General features: G+C 40.3%; 3 protein-coding genes across 3 annotated transcripts; 2 read left to right on the top strand and 1 right to left on the bottom strand.

Annotated features, from left to right (window-relative positions):
* The first annotated feature begins 2,290 nt into the window (after window positions 1-2,290).
* On the top strand, window positions 2,291-3,477 carry si:ch211-160o17.6 (protein FAM107B). The gene is made up of 4 exons (XM_053315488.1): window positions 2,291-2,312; window positions 2,557-2,713; window positions 3,105-3,249; window positions 3,376-3,477. The coding sequence occupies exons 1-4, from the start codon at window positions 2,291-2,293 to the stop codon at window positions 3,475-3,477; spliced, it is 426 nt and encodes a 141-aa protein (XP_053171463.1).
* Window positions 3,478-5,562: 2,085 nt separating this feature from the next.
* Window positions 5,563-7,552, bottom strand: b3galt6 (UDP-Gal:betaGal beta 1,3-galactosyltransferase polypeptide 6). The gene is made up of 2 exons (XM_053316216.1): window positions 7,277-7,552; window positions 5,563-6,691 (listed from the first exon to the last, which is right to left on the bottom strand). The coding sequence occupies exon 2, from the start codon at window positions 6,685-6,687 to the stop codon at window positions 5,668-5,670; it is 1,020 nt and encodes a 339-aa protein (XP_053172191.1). The 5' UTR covers window positions 6,688-6,691; window positions 7,277-7,552; the 3' UTR covers window positions 5,563-5,667.
* Window positions 7,553-10,270: 2,718 nt separating this feature from the next.
* On the top strand, window positions 10,271-22,004 carry dnajc16l (DnaJ (Hsp40) homolog, subfamily C, member 16 like). The gene is made up of 15 exons (XM_053315465.1): window positions 10,271-10,630; window positions 10,853-10,919; window positions 11,090-11,235; window positions 11,785-11,960; window positions 13,710-13,894; window positions 14,027-14,131; window positions 14,272-14,430; window positions 14,549-14,679; window positions 15,868-16,045; window positions 16,512-16,694; window positions 16,794-16,870; window positions 17,948-18,028; window positions 18,254-18,343; window positions 19,991-20,161; window positions 20,444-22,004. Exons 1-15 carry the CDS (start codon window positions 10,452-10,454, stop codon window positions 20,940-20,942), a joined length of 2,427 nt encoding a protein of 808 aa, XP_053171440.1. The 5' UTR covers window positions 10,271-10,451; the 3' UTR covers window positions 20,943-22,004.
* Window positions 22,005-22,015: the final 11 nt, after the last annotated feature.

Here is a 22,015-nt window from a genome sequence, read left to right as displayed (position 1 = left end):
GTATCACTAGCAAATGGATGAACCTGGTAAACACATACACATAGCCTACATGTTTGAGGACTCAGGTCTTTTATTGCATACAACATATTTTACAGGATGTGGACAGCACGCTGCTTTCTGCAGTAAAGTAACATGGAGGCACCTACAGCAGGTGGAATACAAATGCAGGATTAGCAAACTGGCGAAAAAGGCTGGCTCTGCTGCAGCTCTGAACCTGGACACACTTTAGGCTGTAGCAGAGGGAAGGGTGGGGATTAAATTGGGCTTCTAGAATGAGCTGACACCATTACATAGCCACCTCCACCTCACATCCTGAGGTGCACCATGGAGAGAGACAATAATTAGCCTCTCTGCAGTGTTTTCTGTTGAAACAGCTCCAGTTTCAGCATATCAGGAGGGTGCCTTAAACTCAGTGTGACTATTTACATGTTTCTTTTATGAGTTGAAAAATACTGTAGCAATATTTGGAATTGCTTCTGACTGATTAGTAACAACATAAAATACTCAACATTACAACATTGAATCAAAGCACATTTCACACACAAGTACTTGGATGTCATATGGATTTTTTTACATTGATCAACTGAAAAAAAGTCTAATGTCAAAAAGAAATCTAGATCTAGATTACCAGCAAATCACCATGTTGATAAAAGGACACTTTGTGAAAAGGTGATTGAAAAGCATGGGACAGGCGATAGAAGATAATATTCAAGTCTGAACATACCATGGAGTCCTGTTAAATCAATCACTGAAAAATTAAAAGCACATGGCACAAATGTAAATCTGTCTCGAGGTGGCTGACTTTAACATATTTGCATTTGATTAAATGTTGTACCAAAAATAAAACATGAACACTTCAATGGAACACTTCTCTAATACAACCACTACATTCTACAAATATCATTTACATCTTAATCCTACATTTATTTAAGTGTACTTTTTTCATATGTCCATATATCACATATATACTGAGTGTTAACAATAGCATTTTCACATGCAGTCAAAGCTCTTTCTATTGCTGTGGTTTGCAGTACCTTTCAGTGACAACTGACAATTGCCACTGCTGCACTGATTCCTCCACTGGATCAAGAAAATTAAATTGTGTCCTCTGTTTTGGTTTCAGGGAGTTTTCTATATCTTTTTAATTCAAGGCAATTGGATAATTATCTATAGCAAAAAGATCCCAAACTTTTCACCTTTTTGTACAGTGGCTATAATAACCAACAAGATTAATACAAAGTTGCTCAATAAAACAATATTCTCATACATTCTACATGCAAGAAGAGTGTCTTTGGATCCATGAAGTAGCAATGCAAAAGCCATATTTGTTTTGAGTATTTCTTGTTGCATTACTCTAATCTTTATATTACATTATTCTAATCCATCCATATGCTGCTCCTGCCTCAGAGACAACAGAAGTTTCTCTCCTGAAGGGAATGGATGGAACAAAGGTTCGTAAGACTGTTAATAAGATTTGATGACAGGAGGCACACCTGCTCAGATCAGCCTCATACTGACTGCAGCTTGCTGCACAACAGAGAGCTTCTGTTTCTGAGAGAGAAGACTTCCGCACATCTTTCTTTTCAACAATGCACCTCTATCACAGCACACAGGTAAGATTGGTTTAATTACTTTTATGGTGGGGGAAATGCTGACATTCATATTTGATGTATTTTCTTTAATAGTGAGTAAATTGAATTTGTATTTGTTTAATCATGAACAGAGAATAAAGAGATAAATAAGCAGGTTTGAGTTGCCTATGCCTCTGTTTGGACAAGTGATGTTTGTTCTGGGCTCAGGTAGTCAAAGAACGGAAGACCATTAGGGCTTTAAACCATGATCGTTTTGGAAAAAGTATTTTCCAAGCATGCTACAGATTTTATTGTGTGAAATGATCAGAAACCATGCTGATGGTATTTTGCATGATTTACTGCTTCTGACTTGGATATAGCTGAGAAACAGTAATTAACTGATAGACCTATGACCCTCTTTCAACAGTATCTATGAAACATATTAACTATACAGCAGAGTTCTATTGATGTAATTTGGAAAAAAAGCACCTCACCAGTCATGATTACTTGTTTGCGTTGCTGTGTTGAGAAATGTTCATTCCTGGATGTTGCACCTTATTGGATATGCTGATCAGTGATGGAGGTTCAGTGGGGTTAAGCCATGTAAACACTTAAAATGCATGTTGTAAACTTTAAAACATAACTGATCTTTACATCATTTGAGCTTTCATTTTGGAAATGGAATTGAATTTCTGTGTTGTTTTCAGATTTGGTATAAAATGGACCTTCGAAATAGAAGAGGTAAGCAAAAAACTATTAATAGTCAATCTAAAGTGATAAGTGATCTTCACATTAAGTCAGTAGTCATAATCTATCACTTTTAAAACACTCTTATCATAACAATGCAGCTAGTTTGAACATAATATACATAGGTTTTGCAGCTGACTGAAGCTTTTATCCATGCTACAGTGTACAGGAGCTTGCTAGATATAAAACTAAAACTAATATTAAGTGACTGTGCTGCGTCTGTGTTTATGTGTGTCAGAGAGACATCACTGCTGGACAGTCCCTCCTCGCCAGGTGATTGAGAGTCGACAACAGGAGGGTAGTGACCTCATCAAGCCCAGAAGGCTCCCAAATCCCGTCCTGGCTTCTCCCCAACACAAAACTCTTCACCAAGAGCTGCTCTTCTGCCACAGACGGTGAGAAAAAGAGAGCTCTGTACCTGCTGCTTATAATCAGGTCACATACTGTCACAGGTCTGCTGCAGTGGTTGGGAGATAAACAACATGCTTAGGTGATGTTTAACACAGATCAAGCAAAAGGTACAACATCTCATTAGACATCACTGCTAATCTCTCAACACAGGGCTGATGATTTCACTGTCTTATCTCTGAGAAGGCAAAAATAATGTATGCTGTATATCAGTCAAATTCATGGAGAGGCACTCCAGCAAAGTTTTATATATATATATCTATTCTTTTGGTTCAAACTTTTCCTTTAACAACACTGTAATTACACGGTTTTCAAACTCTTAATCTCTTAATCTAGCAATCCACTTTCTTATCAGTGGTTTTGTTTGTGCGTCCTCAGAGGTCTGCTGCCCAGAAAAGGGCCGGAGCTGCAGTGCGTGCTGGAAAATAAAAGGAGAGAGCAGCACAAGCGCAGGGAGCTCGCCCTCTTTCCTCCCTCCGACTTGGAAGTGAAGCTACGCAGAAGACAGCAAAGATTACAAGTTGTAAGTGAGCTCTGGGTTATGAGGAAAACCACACAACCTGGGCAATGCTCCTTTGACCTTTTCAGTATATATATCAGCTAGTCTGTAGATAGTTTCCTCTTGTTAAGGAATAATTCTGTCTTGCAGTATGAGCTGGAGCAGAAGAAGAGGAGTGAGAGTCTGCTGAATGTACCAGAGTTTATCCGTGTGAGAGGGACCCTGAAGCATATCCAGAGTTGTTTCTCGTGATGACCAAAACTATGGCAACACAGGCTTTTATGAAACTGTACCTTTTCATCTTTGATTGACAATAGCAGCCTTCACACACACACACACACACACACACAATGACATTTTATATACTAAAAATTGTGATTTATTAGCTTTATATTTCAGACTGGAATATTCAACATTAATCTATTGCTTTGAGCGTTATAGGGTTAAACAGGATGTACCATGTGAATTCAGATGTAGCATTCCATAGTGTAAAATGTATTTCCTCTAGAATCAAAGTTGTGTTAAGACATCAACCTTTTTTTTTTTTTACTTTACTTTAGAAAGTTAAGTTACTGTATTTTGTCATATTATAGAAAGATCATTTTGTACTCTTGTCATTTTGATGCAATTCTGCCTTTTATAAAGCATGTAATTGAATGTGGAAGTAGTGCATATAAAGTGAATATATGAGAATATAGTCGACAATAATACATTTCAAATTTTTAATAAAACATCCAGGGAGGTTGAACATTAAAAACAAACATTGAAACATATTGAATCTGCTAATGACAACAGTGAGAAAAATAGTCATGTCATCATTCACAAAAATCTAAACAGCACTTTTTTTTTTTTTTTTAAATCAGCATTCCTTAATTAGCTAACCAGTACACCAACATATTGTACTGGATAATCAAAGCTGCTGCACATATGTCAAAGCTTTGGGACACAGCTACTGTCATCACAGGGCAAGTTTGGGTTGGAGAGCCTAACATCAGAAAAACAAAAAACAAATAAAACAAAAAAAACCCTCATGATTTATTGACTTTAAAATAATATTTCTCGTTTAAAAAAAGTGACCAAGTGCCAGCTGCTGGTCTATATTGAGTTTCTCAGTCTGAATCTGTGGTACGCAGCAAACAAACATTCACAAATAACTTGATATCTCTGCACAGTAAGTGTACTGGCTGTTGCCTTGGAAATGTAAATATCATCACTAACTCCCCACATAAGGGAATAAGAAGGCCTGCTGCTGAATAAAACACATTCAACCATTTTCTCTGACACATTCTGTGCAAGTCATGAAACACCTTGTGTACCGTTGACCGTAAACAAAAGCTTTACATTTCTTTTCTATTAAATTCTGTACATTTTATGTCCCGACATGTTTATAAATACAAATTCTACTCACAAGCAGCAACCACATTCACCGTGGCTCTATCCAAAGCTAATAACAGTGTGTTGGGTTTGCTGCATAATAAATTAACAATAAATAAAATACAAAAAAAAAAAAAAAACTGCTTTCACAACCAAATGTAGACATCATGGCAAGGTAAGACTCTCCCGTCTGTGTTCCCCTGTACCATCTACTACACTGAAACAACCTTCGAAACATATCTCATAGTGTTTGAACATATTAAGCAAGAGGTACAGCAGAAGAAGCACAGACAGAGGAGAGAAGTAAGCCACCAATGTGGTCAGCTGGCGGGAAAGAAAGCACTGACATGACCGTGGGTCAACATGACAAGGCCGAAGGAGCTCACAAGGATATGGAATTGGCTTCTGACTCTTAGCTTGTGTTTTGGGAGTGAAGGAATAATATTTCTCAGCCAAGTCTCTGCTGTAACACTACTTAAGAGTTGTGAAATTTAGTAGTAAAAACTCCAGCACTCCGTGAGAACTGAAAATAAGGTGATTTGATTTTTTCTCCTTTCAGACCACATTACCTGGGTTTGGATTTAAAAAAGAAAAATACTGTATTTGTCAAACATGGACTGGATTAACATGAAGAGTGACTGAAGCCCATTTTCATATTTGTGAAACCTGTATTCTGTTTGTGAAAATATAAGAAGGGCAATTTTATTGAGCTTTTTGTCCACTCAAACCACATTAGACCAGATCTAACTCAACAACCATTAAACATGTCAAACCCTGTCTAAACTGACATGATGAATTTTAAGATTGTTTAAACCCGGTTTTAGGTTTGTGAAAACAGAGAAAAAATATTGTGTATAGTAGTTTTTGAGCTAAACTTGCTCTTACATGTTTTGAATGTTTTTTCAGGATTTTACTGAAACAGGATTTATAACATCAAGAAGTCTTTTATGATTGTGTCTCCCTTTTCACAACTTAATATGGTCTAACAACAGAGAACTGGCAGAGGAACATTATCAGTTAACTTTTCCAAAGTGGAAGCCAACTTCAGCTTTGTGAAAAGGAGAAACATTAAGGAATGCCATCCTTTCTTTGACAGCACTGTGAGGGTGGCACACCCCAGTCATACACATAGGACAATCGCAGCTTGACTTCTTCCTTGCACAGCCTGCCATCACTGTGCAGAGTCTGGTGCTTTTCCAACATGTCCTCTAAGCTCTGCTTGTGTGTCACCAAGTACTTGTTGTTGCAACCACGTGATTTGTACTCTGTGTCAAAGCGTGGGTCATGAGTCCGTCGAACATCCACTGGTGCCAGCCATGCGCCCAGGGACACATCCTCACTCTGCCACGTTTTGAAGTAGCCTGCGTTAAGATGAACGTAACGCACGAGATCAGCCGAGAGGATGTAGCCACCACCCAGCGCATAGGGCAGGTAGTAGTCACAGAGCTCCCAAGAGCTTTCCCGCCACTTCCCAGCTGTTTTCACTCGCCCTCTCCCTGAGAAGAAGCCCCAGTACAACCGGCTGGGCTCTTTCCCTTTCAGTTCTTCTTTAAGGAGGTCCAAGCGAGCAAATGTGTCATCATCTGCTTTGAGGACAAACTTGAACTCCACATTCTGGTCCAGCCAGGAGTACATGTGAAGCAGCTTGAGTGTTAAGTTCTCGTAGGAATCTCGCAAGTCAGGCATTAAGAGCAGGTCTTTGTGCCGCCCTTGCTCTGTGTTAAGGTTCTGAAGGTCCTCGCTGGAAAGCCCCTGAGTTCCTACCACAAACATGGCCAGAACATCCGAGTCCCGCTTGGCCAGCCAGGTGCTGCGGATGATGCTCCTGCGTTCAGTGTACTTAGGACCGGTTGTGATTAGGACCACAAGAAATGCTGACAAGTCTTTGGATGTGGAGGAGGGATTATGCTGCTCTGGACGGGGTTGCAATGCAATGGCATGGGGGGCTAGGCCTGGAGGATCTGCATGGCCCTGTTTCAAAGTTTCTGAGGTACACTTGGCCAAGAAGACAAGAACTACAGCAAAGCTGCACACAGTGCCAATGACCAAGGCTGTCTTGTGGCGGCACACTAAACGTAACAAATACATGGTGCTGCCAAAAAACAAACACATACACAAAATATTATTAGTATTAATGTACTTCAAAGTACCAGAGCAGTAATATACCAGAGCAGTAATATCAGCTATGCATCTCTGCAGGCATTAACAAGAAACTGTATCAGGTTACTAAAAGGAAATATGCAATGTACAATAATATTTATAAGTCCATTCAGTATTTTTAGTAGCTTATATGATGTACAGCTATAATCAGACTTATAAATGTCAAATCTGGAATGAAAGTACAGGCTGTAATAGCAGTACTGTACAGTTATTGTGGTGTTTGTGTACATTACAGATGTAAATAAGGATTATTTGGATTTGAGATGCTGCCTAGTTGCTGTTTGTGCATGTCATGTGCTGCATGAGACACAATCAGGTTATTAAACCTGCCAATCAGGTGGGTGATAAAAACTCTATAGTTGTATTTTTAGTTTAAGTGGAGGTCTGAATTTAAAATCATTGAACCAGTCTGCTGCACTTCCATGTTTTAGTAGTATTAGCATTTGAGCAGTACGGTGTATATAAGTGTCACAACAGTACGGTAAGCTACAGTGAAATCAAGATGATTGTTGGTTACCTTAGCCAACAGAGAGGCGTCTGTTCCACGACTGAAGGAGCCAGATTTAGAGACAGCCGCTACGCACAGCTAGCGTTCACGTTAGCTACCGAGATAAAACCCTCTGCGCACTTTGTGAGCTCGCTGCACTCAAACTAAACACACACAGGCTACACATATTGGTCTCATTGGGAAAGGGAAACCATTCCGTTTAGCGGCGCTGCTCATTCAAGTTACAATATGAAGGTTTTATCGTGTGCTGCTGGCTGAGTCGGGAGGTCAGACATCGATGTGTTCATTTTTTTCCATTCGTAGAGTGAAACCAGTCAGATTTATGCGGCTGTGACGAAGAGGAAGCGGAAATGAAGACCCCCGAATTAAGAGAATAAGACAAAAATGACCCAAAATAAATACAGACACGGACACAGATTGTTTTCTTCCAATAATGGTGATTATTAGGAACATTCCTCATATCATCATATAAAAACAAGAAATACTTTAAAAGATGTTGTTAATGGTATCATTTTTGAAAAGAAATGTCAAAAATTAGAAGGAAGAAGGAAGGGACACATTCATGTAAGTATATCCAGCTGCAGCCAAGGGTTCATCTGAGCATGCGCGTTACTGAATCTACTGTAGCAGCGTCAAGTTAAGTGGAGACAGCAGTAGCACGACCGGACATCATACATTTTAGCTTCAATGTATGTGTGTATATGTTATAAAATTAACAGAGCAGAGAGTTCCACATTAGTTTTGTGACACGCATAAGCATAAGTAGATGAATTAAGTATTTTCATTTATAGCATCAGATGTGTACCTATTATTGAGCAGATCAAATTAATTATTCAATAAATGTAACCAGTGTAGGATGATTATTAACCACCAACATTAGTTATTTTCCACAATGTTGTGATTTTCAGCTTGTACTTTGTAGATATGCATTTATAACCTTTCACTTGCCATTATTCACATTTTGTTGGCACAAATATCGGGCACTTCACATAAGCAAACCTATCTCAGTATATTATTATAGTGTAACTTTGTATTGCCAGTGTGCCACCTTGCATAGGCCCATATTTATGGGTATGTGCTGACCTCTGCCTGAGCCCTAGTACTCCGTTTCTCATTGTTTGTGCATTATTTTTGTTTGTTGAATTTTTGATTCTTTTCCCCATTTTTCAGTTGATTTTTAAATAAATTCCTCAATGTTCTTTTTTTGTTTCTGTCTTTTTTTCCTTTCTGTCACACATGGACACCCACAAGGTTGGACAGCTATCCAGCATTAACTTCCATTCATTATAGATAGCCTAACCCTAGTAACCTTTACCAGGACCTCAGAAATGATGTTTTGCCTCATTAGCACAGAGATCCCTATGAGGACTACTGGTCCAGACAAGGTCAATGTTTCTATGTGCACACACACACACACACACACACACGCTAAATCATCACATTAATCAAATATTGTTACCACTGTTGTTCTCACTATCAGGTGACTTTTGTATCATCATTATTTGCTTGTCTGTATCTTTTGTTTTATGGGTTTGTTGGGTTTCGTTTATTGTTGTGGGGTCTTCTCACAGGGTGTCTGTACCGCTTTTTGCACTAATAAAAAAAAAATTGACAAAGTTATGGATATATATCGTGTGAAACTTTTTTTATTTGTATTAGACACGAATCTTTTTTTTTCACTTACTTCATCATTTATTTTGAAATTTGAAACCGGAAGCTCTGTGGTTCCTTGCAGACGCCACACTGACGGTTTGTTAATGTCCAGCAGTTGCTAGAAAAATAATGGCTTCATCATCGTAGTAAAACACCGGTATATCGTTTTTATCTAAACGTAGCATTCAAAGAGTCAACAGATCTGATAATGTATGCTCTTAGTTTGACACACATATCCGCTACATAGCTTTATAACATTAGCCCGGCAGCTAACTAGCGTAAATTGACGTTAACGTTGGACGATGACGGTAAAGAGACATAATCGGACATGTCTCATACTGCTCGCCATCTTTTTGCTCGTTTTGAGTGAGCAGCTGGTGCAAACAGCCTCTGAGTATGATCCCTACAAAATCCTCGGGGTCAGCAGGAGTGCCAGTCAAGCAGAAATCAAAAGGGCATACAAGAACCTCGCTAAAGAATGGTGAGTGACTGACATGTGAAGTCCCCCAGCTAGGCCATCACACACCATGGCTATGATTTAGTTTACAGTGCACATTTGACACATGAACTACTGCTTTTCTTTTTATCAAGTAACCCATCTAAACCTGGTCTAATTCAGGTTATCTGGTCTCAGATAACCCAGCTTTTTGAAGCCCTGTAGAACTTAACAGTGATGAGTGGTGTCCTATATGGGTTTTTTCAGGCATCCAGATAAGATGCCAGTTTTCAGTTGATTCAGTTTTCAGTTGATTTTTAAATAAATTCCTCAATGTTCTTTTTTTGTTTCTGTCTTTTTTTCCTTTCTGTCACACATGGACACCCACAAGGTTGGACAGCTATCCAGCATTAACTTCCATTCATTATAGATAGCCTAACCCTAGTAACCTTTACCAGGACCTCAGAAATGATGTTTTGCCTCATTAGCACAGAGATCCCTATGAGGACTACTGGTCCAGACAAGGTCAATGTTTCTATGTGCACACACACACACACACACACACACGCTAAATCATCACATTAATCAAATATTGTTACCACTGTTGTTCTCACTATCAGGTGACTTTTGTATCATCATTATTTGCTTGTCTGTATCTTTTGTTTTATGGGTTTGTTGGGTTTCGTTTATTGTTGTGGGGTCTTCTCACAGGGTGTCTGTACCGCTTTTTGCACTAATAAAAAAAAAATTGACAAAGTTATGGATATATATCGTGTGAAACTTTTTTTATTTGTATTAGACACGAATCTTTTTTTTTCACTTACTTCATCATTTATTTTGAAATTTGAAACCGGAAGCTCTGTGGTTCCTTGCAGACGCCACACTGACGGTTTGTTAATGTCCAGCAGTTGCTAGAAAAATAATGGCTTCATCATCGTAGTAAAACACCGGTATATCGTTTTTATCTAAACGTAGCATTCAAAGAGTCAACAGATCTGATAATGTATGCTCTTAGTTTGACACACATATCCGCTACATAGCTTTATAACATTAGCCCGGCAGCTAACTAGCGTAAATTGACGTTAACGTTGGACGATGACGGTAAAGAGACATAATCGGACATGTCTCATACTGCTCGCCATCTTTTTGCTCGTTTTGAGTGAGCAGCTGGTGCAAACAGCCTCTGAGTATGATCCCTACAAAATCCTCGGGGTCAGCAGGAGTGCCAGTCAAGCAGAAATCAAAAGGGCATACAAGAACCTCGCTAAAGAATGGTGAGTGACTGACATGTGAAGTCCCCCAGCTAGGCCATCACACACCATGGCTATGATTTAGTTTACAGTGCACATTTGACACATGAACTACTGCTTTTCTTTTTATCAAGTAACCCATCTAAACCTGGTCTAATTCAGGTTATCTGGTCTCAGATAACCCAGCTTTTTGAAGCCCTGTAGAACTTAACAGTGATGAGTGGTGTCCTATATGGGTTTTTTCAGGCATCCAGATAAGAACAAAGACCCTAAGGCAGAGGACATGTTCATCAAAGTCTCAAAGTCATATGAGGTGAGTGATATCACACAGCGCTCTGCATCACAACATTTTATGTAGTACTGTAGCTCCAGCTGGTGCCACTTACTTTCTATGTGACAGTCTTTTTCCCAATTGTTTGAAATCATAGTTTAACATTTGATCAAGAGCACAATCGTCTCACTTATATTTTCTGTGACATGCAGATTTTGTCCAATGAGGAGCGAAGATCCAACTTTGATCGCTATGGACAGATGGATGAAAACCAGCCCTTCGGCCAGTCACAGCATCAAGGTTTCCGCAGCTTCCACAACAGCTTCTACTTTGATGAGTCTTTTTTCCATTTCCCCAGGTACGCCATGTTCAGATGTGTAGTCTGTCACTCATATACTTATCAGTTTCATTTTGTTCCACAATATTCAGAATCAGAAAACACTGATGAGAGTCTCCTGTGGGTTGAAGGGAATTGTCTCATTGTCACATGTTTGTGAAGACACTGATGTTAGAGGTGTAAATTATTCGCATGATTATGACTTTTCGTGTTTTCTGCATGTAAGACAGATAAAAAAAAGACATTTAATGACACCAGTTTGAGCTCTGCTAACCTGAGAGTGGAATGTGTCTTTTTGAAACATTTTACTTACTGCTTAAATAAAAAAAGAGTGATTGGTAACGATAAGTGGCAGCCAACTATATCGATTTTTAGAACTCATAATAGTTAATATAAGGATAGAAATATTACCATTTTTTCTAAAACTATCTTCCTATCTGTTAACAGAATTGTCCTTTTTGATGTTTTTATGTGAAAAGGAGCAAGATTGAGAACCAGAAAATAAATTGGGGTTCTACGTTTAAAGTCTTAAGAAAAAACGCTCACTATCTGTTTCTGACCCTCCTCCAGGTCCAGGGACTTTGCAGACAGCAAGTACCTGCTTCACCATGCACAGTTTAACAGCGATGTCCTTCCAGACAGCCACAAGAGGCCATACCTCATCAAAGTGACCTCTGAGTGGTGCTTTGCATGCATCCACATTGAGCCTGTGTGGAAGGAGACAGTGCAGGAGCTGGAGCCGCTGGGTGAGGCTGCTGTCATTACACTCCCATCACTCTTCCCCCGTCCACACTCCCACAGGACCAGGGCTGTTTTTCCTAAAAGCATCATAATATAATGTTGATGTTTGCCCAGTTGCTAGCCATTAGAACAAATGTGATTCTGAGTATTAAGATGGTTTACACAGAGCGGGCCATTTCTTTAATTATTCATTAAGGTTTATTTGTTCTTCCTTGTTCCCTTGAACAGAGTGTGAAGCTAAGGGAGGCATTCGGCCCTGTGTAACATTGTTTGGCACTGGAGATGAATTTAAAGTTAATTTAGCTAATTAGCAGTACAGCGTTCCCAGTGCCCTTCAGACTAAGACTGATGTTTAGTCTGAAATAGCTAAGTGGCTGGCAACTGGAAATATGTCCTGCATACTAATGTAACACAGTGCACTTCACTATGCTACTTAAATCAGTCATAAGCTGTATGCTAATAATCTAGTATTATTAACAATAATAATAATTTGTAGGTTTGTAACTATGAGCATCATCTCCCAGATTACACATTTGACCCGCTGTTCATATACAAATTTTGACAAATTTTGACAAATGCAGCTTTTGCCCATTTTAGCTGCAAAGTGTTGTGTAACAGAGCTTTGTTTCAAAGCTTTCCTTTTGGTATATCTCAACACCAACTTTGGCTTGTTTTCTCTGTCGCTGTGGTATTCAGTAGGGTGGATACCCAGGATTCTGTGAGCCACTAAGACACTATGCATTTTTTATGAACCTGATCCATGAGACAATGCCTCACTAATTTCAAAGACTGTTAAATATCCCACAGCATGGAGTGCTTATTTCCAGAGACTATGGGCCCCATCTTGCGGTCGGTGCACAGCAGATTGGTGCAGTTGTTATTTTCTCGCCCTTCGCACACGTTATCTAAATAGCAAATGCACTTGCACCAGTCTGTGCGCCTATGGGCGGGTTGGTCTCAAAATGAGGTGTGGTCAGGCGCATTGGTGGCGCATTGCTATTATGAGGCAGAGGAAAGCAATTGCGCTACTGACCAAAAAAAACAGGTCTAAAGTCACTGGTGCATATTTCACTGTTATTTAAGGGGCGCATCATCAATAGTCCAATATGCTACTAGATAGGTGGGTGCGCAGCGCGCAGACACTGTGCCTGTTACGCACACACACAGGCGCGCAGCTGCACACAAACAATGCAAACATCACTAATAAAACACACCTATGATTAATGAGGGAACTTAAGTCCAACCCTTTTAGACCATGAGCCTGGAGCAGTGACCATTTTTCTGCCGTTAAAATAGCAAAAGTGGATTTGGACACGCCCCAAAGGCACTTGCGCTTCACGCCATGCGCTATAGATCGTTAAAATGGAGTCCTTTGTCTTGCCCCATAGCTGCATGGTGGTTATTTGGTGAAATAGAGAAATGACCATACAATAGAATATTCACAGACCAATTTTAATATGTGAATTGGAAATTCTCTTCTGTTGATAAACGGCACTCGTTGTGATTTTTATGGCATGTAGGCACATTTTCTGCAACATTCAGAAAAGATGAATTTGAATGTAAAATCTCTAATATCCATCTATGAGTTCACAGTTGTGTCACCCATTCAGTGTCAGTATGCTGACCAGGTTTATAGGTAGACAGAACACATTACCATTACTGTTTTAGATTGTATTGTTCCTTCATTGCAAGAGTGCTTGTGTTTTGCTCTACTGTATGAGATACATATCAGTCTTTTTCAACTTCTACACCAGGTGTGGGCATTGGCATTGTGGACTTGGGTTATGAGCGTCGTCTGGCCAACCAGTTGGGAGCTCACCGCGCCCCTTCCATCATCGGGCTGGTGAACGGCAGGGTGACCTTCTTCCATCAAGCTGTGGTACGAGAGCACCTGCGACAGTTCATTGAAGACCTGCTGCCCCAGAGGCTGGTGGAAAAGGTACATTTAGTACAATCTGTGCATGTGAATAATACTGCTCTTCAGTTAAAGTACACTTTAATTTAATTTAGCAGGAATGCATATTATATATTACAAAAAAATACCATTAATACATTTCTATTGCTTTTCCAGATCACAGATAACAACTACCTGCCTTTTCTGGATAACTGGCCTGCAGAGAATAAACCCAGCGTTTTCTTGTTTGACCAAGTCCCCATTGTTCCCCTACTCTACAAGGTAATCTCTCATTCACTTATACACACACTGCAACTAGCAAGCTTATTGTAATCTATTTGCTTTGAAATATTCATTGTTATATCTTCTCATCTTTATTTTAATATTTATTTGGGCTCTCACCTTCCCTCTCAACTCTCCAGTTAACAGCATTTGCCTACAGAGACTATGTTCGTTTCGGCTATGTGGACCAGGGCGACACACACAACACTCGGCTCCTGCGCCAGTTCAACATTAACACATACGCCCCCACCATGCTGCTGTTTAAGGAGGACACAGAAAAGCCAGTTGACATTATCCAGGTACATTATACATTGTACAAAATGATGAATTAATGTTGCTGTTTTTCAAGCGTGTCCCTTCTGCTACTGCAACCTTTGCTTTACCACCCTTATATCCCCTGCGCTTCCTCTCACACAGGCCAGAGGGATGAAGCGGCAGATCATGGATGAATTTGTCTCCAACAACAAGTTCCTGCAGGTGCCACGGCTGGTCAACCAGCAGCTGTTTGATGAGCTGTGTCCTGTCAAGCAGTTCCACAGACGAAGGAAGTAAGACATTAAGGGCCCTATTTTAACGATCTATAGCGCATGGCGTGAAGCACGTGGTGCAAGTGCCTTTGGGGCGGTTCCAAATCCACTTTTGCTATTTTAACGGCGGAAAAATGGTCACTGCACCAGGCGCATGGTCTAAAAGGGATGGACTTAAGTCCCCTCATTAATCATAGGCGTGTTTTGGGCGTAACACGCAGTAAACCAATCAGAGTGTCATCTCCCATTCCCTTTAATATCCAGGAGCGCTGTCACTGATTTAATAAACAGTGAGTGGCTGCGCGTAATGGCACTGTGCTCTGTGCAGCGTGTCAGAGGCTACAGACTTTCATAGGTTGTTAGGACTTTCCACAGCGGCACTCTCCATTTTTTACAATTAATTAAATCTGATAAATATTATATAATATGTTGATGTACATCATAATACGAATTTACATTGTGGTCCTCTTATTTGTGATGTTTTGCATGTTTGTGTGCTGCAACGCGCCTGTGTATGCATAACAGGCACAGTGTTTGCGTGTAGCGCACCTGCCTATCTAGGAGCATATTGGACTCTTGATGATGCGCCCCTTAAATAACAGTGACATATGGGAATGTTGGGTCTCTTTAAAGTTAAAACCTGAAGAGTTTGGTTTAGAACCTGCTCTATGTGTAAAGTGCCTTGAGATAACTTTGTTGTGATTTGGCGCTATACAAATAAAGATTGATTGATTGATTGATTCATTGACATATGCACCAGTGACTTTAGACCTGGTTCTTTTTAGTCAGTAGTGCAATCGCTTTCCTCTGCCTTAAGATAGCAACGCACCACTAATACGCCTGACCACTTCTCTTTTTGAGACCAACACACCCATAGGCGCACAGACTGGTGCAAGTGTATTTGCTATTTAGACAACATGGGCACAGGGTGAGAAAATGACAACTGTGCCGGGGCAAACTAACAAAGACACATGCACCACGCCACACCCGCCATCCGCTGTGCGCCAACCCCAAGATTGGGCCCTAAATGACAACGGTTGTCATCACTCACTTAAATTGAACTCAAAGGATTCTTCTGTCTTGCCTGTTCTCTGATTGTGTATTCCTGCAAAATTGATGTAAAACTGAAAGTAAAAAAAGGAAGCTTGACTTTGAAATCTAGCATCATATGACAAATGTAAGGAGTTAACTGAGCTGAATGGTTTGCAGGTACTGTGTGCTGCTGATCACAGGTGAGGATCAGGCCTTTCTTCCGGGCAATAAGGCCTTCCTGGACTTCGCCTCAACTAACAGAAAAGAGGTGCTGCGCTTTGCATACGTTTATCAGCGTCAACAGCAGCCTCTGTGTCAGGCACTGCTTCAAAACCAGGCTGCGCTCTCACCTCAGGTCAGTTGCAGAGTACTGTGTAAAAACCTTTTATATATGTTCTGAACATGCAGGAAAACAAACTTTTGTTATAATGGTCAGAAATAAATATTGCTATGACAAAAAATATCACTTCAAACCTCTTTAAAAAGGGTTGTGGGAAATAAACATTAAATAAAAGTATAGTTTTTAGGAGTCTGCATTAATCAGATTTTAGTCTTGTGCACAAACTCACCAACTCCCTAAAATCATAAGTATGGTACAAATTAAGCTATCTGAAAAAACTAGACATTTCTATTCTCCACTCTTAACAAACATTGAGGACACAGTTGCTTTGCTGATAAACCTTTTTTTTATCCAGGACACTCAAAAATGGAAGTTTCAGTATCAGTATCAAGTATCAAATGAACACAAAATGTTCAGAAATGGATATGTGTCAGATTACTGATGTTTGCATTTTGAAAATCTGAGTCGCCTCAATTTACAGGTGGTGATTCTGGAGAGGCGGAGTCAGGCTGGAAAGGTCCTGTACCGCTCTATGAGTGGTGGCTGGAATGGCAGTGAAGAAGACAAGTACCGCCTCCATGAACAGCTGGAGCTCCTTCAGAAAGACCCCACCTACCTGAGCTCAGATGCCACCCTGCCAGAACTCAACAACGAGATGGCCCCCGTAAGAGAGAACACAGACATATACACATCATTCTGACCATTTAACCAGAGGGGATTGTGGATTAATGTCACTGTTTTCTGCTTAATTTCCTCCCACCAGATATTTCTCATTCAGTGGATGAATGCGGCGTATGATTATGTCCTTCAAATATACGATGACCTTCTCTACTCAAACTGGTAAGACAACCCTCATCCAGGAAGTCTGCAGCATTCCGTGCAAAAAAGAGAAAGACAGACATTGTGGAGCACTTTTGCTGATGTATTTGAAATGTATCAGAAGCTGAATCATGCCTCTGCATTAAAGTGTTGCCATACCCACCTGGTGGGGGCTCTGTAGGTACATATTCAGTGTGTCCCATCAAAGCTGAGATGCACATGTAGGATAAATAGGCTACATGGAGAAGTTTAACTGTACATTTCAGTACTGATGGACAAATTAGTATTTTTTGATCTAGTAAAGCTATTTCCAGAGATTTCTTTGGGTGCACATCACTCCCTTACCCCTTTTCCACCGAGCTGGAGCCAGTGCTGGTTCGGAGCTAGTGCTAGAGCCAGTGCTAATCCAAGCACCTCTTAGGAACCTGTTGCTTTTCCACCGGCAAGGAGCCACACGATTACGTCACTGTGAAGCACTTCCATGATTGACCAGTGAGAGGCAGCAACATGGCGCAAGGCATCTAGCCTGCCGGAAATGAAGAAGAAGAAGAAGAAGACTACAGCTCTGGCAAAAAAATGATAAAAATGGTACTTTTAATCAACAAATCTTTAACCCTCTGTAAATGCCACGCTAGTCAGCTAATGAACGTTAACCCTGCTAGTCGGCTAATAAACGTTAACCCTGCTAGTCGGCTAATAAACGTTAACCCCACTAGTCGGCTAATAAACTTTAGCCCTGCTAGCCGGCTAATAAACGTTAGCCCCGCTAGCCGGCTAATAAACGTTAGCCCCGCCCCCAGTCTGCTGACGTAATCGGTTCTTGCTTTAGACCAGCAAAGAGTTGGTGCTTGCTCTGGCTCCCGTTCTGAGGCTCGGGGGTGGAGCTTTGGTGGTGGAAAAGCAAAGAAGCGGTGCTTAGTCAGGCTCTGGCTCCGAACCAGCACCAGCTAGGCGGAAAACAGGTACATGTTTGTGATAATGCAAAACACATCTTCATGGCACATAACTTTATATTGAACTTTTTCATTGTGTAATGCGTTCCCAGTTGTCTAGAAGTCATGGACATAATATTATGATTTGAATGTGTCTTCCCTCAAGGCGAGAGATGATGCCCATCCTGTCACTGATTTTCTCAGCTCTCTTCATCCTTTTCGGCACCGTCATCATTCAGGCCTTCAGGTGAGAGAGGCATGGTCCCTTTTCAGTCTGAGACATTGAAATTATTTTAATTAAAATGTCTACAGTAGAAACTTATTTGTCTTATTTGTCTTAGTTTACATACATGATTGTTTCTAAGTTTGACTCCAGCTGAGTCACTTATTGGCTGGATAGTGTTGCCCATAAAAGGTGTCAGAGCTCCTGGCATCCACACTTATAATTATCTTTGCTGTGGTGTATTTTCAGTGAGCCAGGTGAGAGCAAACCCCGGCCGTCAAAGCCAAAAGAGCAACCACAAACTCAAGACGATGCATCTAGTAGATCTACTACCTCCAGGTAATGTAGCAACATGAACACGGCTGCTGCTGCTGATCATTTGGGTGCCCTAAGCTTAATTTGGCATATAATGAAACTATACAACAACAGTATATATTACATTATAAAACTAACTATAGCACAGGCAAAAAAAACAACAACATAAATATGTGGAAGTGTATTCTTCTACAATAAAATAAACCAAAGAATTCAAATCAATGTATCAATGTTACCATTATTGTAAAAAGAAATAAAGTATATAAATAAATACAAATAAGAATAAGTGAACTGTACTATTAGTCACATGGAACAGAAGAAAAGTCACAAAACTTTGCAAAGACAGTCACCTGGTCACCTGTAATTACAATCATTAAAAAAGAAAAAATACTCATCACACATCTATAGAATGGGCAAAAACAAACATACATGCATACGTATTTTGAAGTGCAATTATCAATATAATGAACCAAAGAAATTTGGGAACACTACACTGTACAAGAGTGAAGTTAATGAATATTTAAATTCTCCAAAATTATGCAAAAGTACATTTTTCCAAACCAAGCGTTGTAATATAACCATGATGTTGGAAACACTACACTATATATACACTGAACAATTTAAGTTATTGAATATTTTTGTATAATTTCTGTTTTCGGTGTTGCTCTTTGTAGGAACTGCAAATCTGTGAATATATTTCAAGCTTTACTGAGGTGATGTTTGATACGCCCACACAACATGTGATGCGTGTGTACGTAGTGACAGAGCCTGACATGAAGCAAACACAAAATACTTCTGAGGGGAACAAAGGAGCAAGGGCACAAAAGTGCATTGTCCCTACACCTGCTGCCTGAATGACTATGCAGTTTTCAAGTGGTTGGACCATGGGATGTTTGTTCTAACTTCAGCACCCCCTTGAGTTGTTAAAGCAGCCCCTTCACCAGCTGATAGGTAGTTTTGGTTTGCTGAGGATTCAAATTGTGTTCCATATCTGCCAGCCTTACTTTAATAATAATTAAGGTAATATATGTAATGTCATAATCAATAATTAAGAATATTTCATACTTGTGATGTTTCAGTTGCTCTCCTGTGCCTTTTTGAGACAACTTCTTAAATAAAATTACTGTAGCTTTTAGACATAACTGTTTGTGTACATTTGCAGAGGTTATCCAGAATCAATAGAGTGATTCAACTCTATCTGTTGTAAATAGAAACATTTCCATTTGCTGTTTGTTGTTAAGAGGACATTTAAGAACATTGGGCAGCTGTGTGCAATCACCTCACGTGGGTTGTGTGAGCTATGTTAAAAAAAAACCAAACCCCACAACAATAATTAACTTGTTGACTGTGTTCTTCACAAGAGGACATGGCTCTAGCCAGTAGAAGCAGGAGAGATTTAAAAATACTTAACTGCTGTAAAATGTGGTCAGCTTCTTCTGTGGTGCTTAAATAATAGCTTTATTCTTTCTAATCAGTCTTAATTCAGCACTCATATGCTACATGTACATTTAGAGTGTCATCAGTCACTTTAAACATATTTTCCCCATACTTGCCATGAAGCAATCCCATCTGAATGTAGCTACACTGTAAAAAGAAAAAAAAAATAGGGGACAAAATCTCTTAATCCACAGAAATAATAGTAATAATCCCACTTGTCATTGGTCCATACAGCCGTCCTCCCAAGAAGGACTTTGTGGAGGTGACAGAGCTGACAGACATCACGTACACCAGTAACCTGGTTAAGCTGAGGCCTGGACACATCAATGTTGTACTGGTGCTCACCAATGCCTCCAAGAATGCCTTGCTCAGGAAATTTGCCAAGGAGGTTTTCTCTTTCTCTGGGTAAGTCTTAGCACTGCACATGTCAGGAAATGTTAATGCTATACATCCATATTGTTGAGGTTTGTTGTTTAGAGCTTCTTAATCTTTGTCCTTTGTGTCTATTTGCTTTAGTGATATTGTAATAATTAACATTTAAATAACAGAATCAAGGCTAAATAATGGAGTTATATAAACATTAGGGACTTATGTGTGTATCTCGTCCACTAAGATGCTCTTATTTCACACTTTTCATTGAGCATTGCTTGTTCTACCTATTAACCTCAAATCCCACTGCCACTACAGGACTCAGACCCTCCACTTCTCCTTCCTCAACGCTGACAAGCACCGCCACTGGATGCCGGCTCTCCTTCGCTCAGCCTCTGATGTTGCGCAGAACGAGGGCCATTCAGATGAGGATGAGGAGTCTTCAGACTACTCCGGCTTTGTCCTGGCCCTCAACGGCTACAAGAAATACTTTTGCCTCTTTAGGCCCGTCTTCACAGGGGACGATCCCGGTGATGCCTCGTCCACGTCCGAGACCTCATTCTCCTCTGACAGCAGGAGAAAATCCCGCTCCAGGTCCAGGTCCAGCTCCCACTCTCGATCCCGCTCCCATTCCAGGGAGGACGGGGCGCCCCCCAAGAGAGGCTCCAGCAGGGCCACTAGCATAGAAGTCCACCACAAGCTTGACAGGCTTGGACTGTGGATGGAGAGGCTAATGGAGGGTACCCTACCTAGATTGCAGGTCCCTGTGTGGCCGTCACTGGTTGAAGCTGCTAATAGCTCCTCCACAGAAAGCTGAGGTCAAAGTAAGAACGGTGTATGAATAGAAGCTTTTACACTTTATGTTCTTGCCTCCTGATTAAGTTCTTTAGCAAGAAAACTGCAGACATGTTGCTGTTTTCTAAGGATTACTCTAGTTCTCTTTGGCGCTGCTAGGTTTCTGCACTGAACTTTTTGCAGCCTGTTTACAGATTATTTTGTCTGTTAGATAGTGTGGTCACATGACGACTGATGGCTCAACGTAGTGTGCTGCCAGTAACCTTTAAAATGCATCTCTGTGCATGTTAAAGATCTGAGATGAATGCTTATTAAGGCAAAAAATCTGAGCTGAATAACGCTGCTTCATGAATGTGCAGAGGCAGAAAGAGGAAAACAATAAAAACAGATTCTTGTAATGCATTCTTTAAAATGTCAGAGCTGAGCTTTAGCACATACATCTCCACTCTCTTCTGATTGCAGGTCAAGCAAATCTCTTTCGTTTTACTTTTCATTGCACATGTGACCGTTGGAGTGTTTTCACAGCCAACAGACTTGACATAATGGTACCAACATTAGCTGTAGCCTGTGTATGTGTGTAGTGATTCCTTTGTATGTGTGCGCTACAGCTCAACCACCAGTACTTTGTGTTATTTCCCTCTCTTGTCTCTTAACATTCATGAAGTGAACTCATGCAACTCGAGATAAGCGCAGGTTTTCTCGCTCAACTTTAGCAGACACGTCATCAAAGTCATTCGAACCACCTGGAGCCTCTGAAATAGTTCAGAGCCCGAACACATCTTTTACACTTGGCAGTCCTCTAATCAGGTTTGGCATTGTTTCCTTCTGTTGGAGTATTTTTGCTTTATGTCATCAGATCTCCACCTGGACTTTCTTTGGAAGCTGCTTAATGAGAGTAAAGACTAGAAAACTCAGCTTTTTGCACTGAATCTATAGATATATTATGTTTTTTTAAGGACCCTTCAGTGGAACTCACTTATCAGCCATTCATTATTGTTAGATCTGCCTATACCCCTTTTTAAAATACAAAGTTTAAACTCATACATAATTAGCAGTTATAATACTTATTTCATAGATAGTACCACCACTCACATT

Source organism: Scomber japonicus, chromosome 3 (genome assembly GCF_027409825.1).
Source record: "Scomber japonicus isolate fScoJap1 chromosome 3, fScoJap1.pri, whole genome shotgun sequence".
NCBI classification, from domain to species: Eukaryota; Metazoa; Chordata; class Actinopteri; order Scombriformes; family Scombridae; genus Scomber; species Scomber japonicus.
The sequence above is the reverse complement of the archived record's forward strand: the minus strand, read 5'-3'. Positions and strand labels throughout refer to the sequence as shown.